General features: G+C 67.7%; 1 protein-coding gene across 1 annotated transcript in view; it reads right to left on the bottom strand.

Moving 5' to 3' along the window:
* CASZ1 (castor zinc finger 1) overlaps positions 1–1,421 on the bottom strand; it is a 32,761-nt gene that overhangs the window by 13,871 nt on the left and 17,469 nt on the right. The window contains exon 5 of the mRNA XM_012722069.1: positions 109–244. Coding sequence (XP_012577523.1) covers positions 109–244 — 136 coding nt within the window. The remainder of the gene's footprint in view (positions 1–108; positions 245–1,421) is intronic.

Genomic DNA, 1,421 nt, shown 5'->3' on the forward strand with positions numbered 1-1,421 from the left:
CTGGGTGTGAGCCCGGCCAGGAGGGGTCAGGGGTCAGCGGCCCTGGCCGGGGTCTGGCTCCGGGGGGCGCTGTACCCGCAGCCCCGCAGAGCGGCGGCCTCGCCTCACCTGGGCTCCTTCACCGTCAGGTCTAAACTTCGGTCCTGGGAGGCCTCGTGGGCACCGGGGGCTCCAGCGTTCTCACTGGGCTCCTGCTTCACGGGGGCCGGGGGGTACCTGGCAGAGGTGGCCTGCTGCCCATTTCCTAGAGGGGAGCGGAGAGAAGATGGGGTTAGAGGGGCTGCGGGCTTCCTCGGGGACCAGCCGGAGGCCCCTGGAGGGCCCCGGGGGCCCCGGCTGCTGGTCAGCGTGCCCCCTGACGTGACAGCTGGCGACGCTCACCCGTGTGGCAATTCTTCAAGTGATAATTATTGCAAAATTATGTCAAAGTTGTCCTGGCTCAGGGCCTCCTGGAGGAGCAGGACCGGAGGCTTGGGGAGGGGGGCGGGGCCGGGGGGGCCCTTCATTTCCTCCGCCGACTGTCACAGTCAATTTGTGGGGCTGCCGCTTAGGCTTTTATTAAAGACTCTGTTAATGCTGAGGGAAAGTGGCAGATCGAGACTGGAGCTGCGCCCCCTCCCCGGCCGGCCCGCTGTTGCCGGGGTGACGGCCTGGCCTTCCACTGAGCATGCCTAGGAGGGGCGTCCGCGTGTCGGCGCCGGAGCTGACGGCCAATCAGGGCGGTTCGGGCTCCGTGACCTCGCGCCCGTCAAGCTGTCCGGGCGGGGACCTGGGGCCGCCAGGCCGCGGAGGGCGGGGGAGTGGGGGTGTGGGCGGGCTGGGGGCAGCCCGGAGCTGGGCGGCCGAGAAGTTGCTGACAGGAACATGTCCACCGCGCCTTTCTCCACAATCCCCAAGTGACTGAAATATTAATCTGCCCCAAGGCGCTGCCGCTGACAGAGGCAGCTTCACAGACAGCAAGTGGCATTTTATTAAAAATAAAGGAAAGCGGCCCCCTCCCCTTCCCTGACCTTTCTTTTGGGGAAAGGAGATTTTTCTAATGAAAAGACATATTTGACAGTCTGGCGCCCAGCCCAAGGTGGCCTGGCGCGGGCCCGCCCTGCGCAGGCCCCTGGCTCTGCCACAGCCCCTCTGCGCCCACCCGGGACGGACGTGGGCCGCTGCGAGCTGCCAGCGGGCGCCAGCGGCCTGCTGCGGACGGGCAGCGTGCGGAACCCAGAGTCCATATTCCGGCAGCTCCCCAAGGTCACGTGGCCACCGACCCAGGGAGAAGGACCCTCCCCTCCGCTCCCCGCCAGGCGCTGGTGATTGGACCCCCCAATCCTGCCTGGTCTGCAGCTGGTTGGCGGGGAGCAGGCGGAGGGCGCAGGAGCCAGGCCGCTGGGGGCCTCGCCCGCGCCCCGCCATGTGCCCGGCCAGCA

The sequence above is a fragment of the Condylura cristata genome, unplaced genomic scaffold (assembly GCF_000260355.1).
Source record: "Condylura cristata isolate star-nosed mole 26May11 unplaced genomic scaffold, ConCri1.0 scaffold00008, whole genome shotgun sequence".
Lineage (NCBI taxonomy): Eukaryota > Metazoa > Chordata > Mammalia > Eulipotyphla > Talpidae > Condylura > Condylura cristata.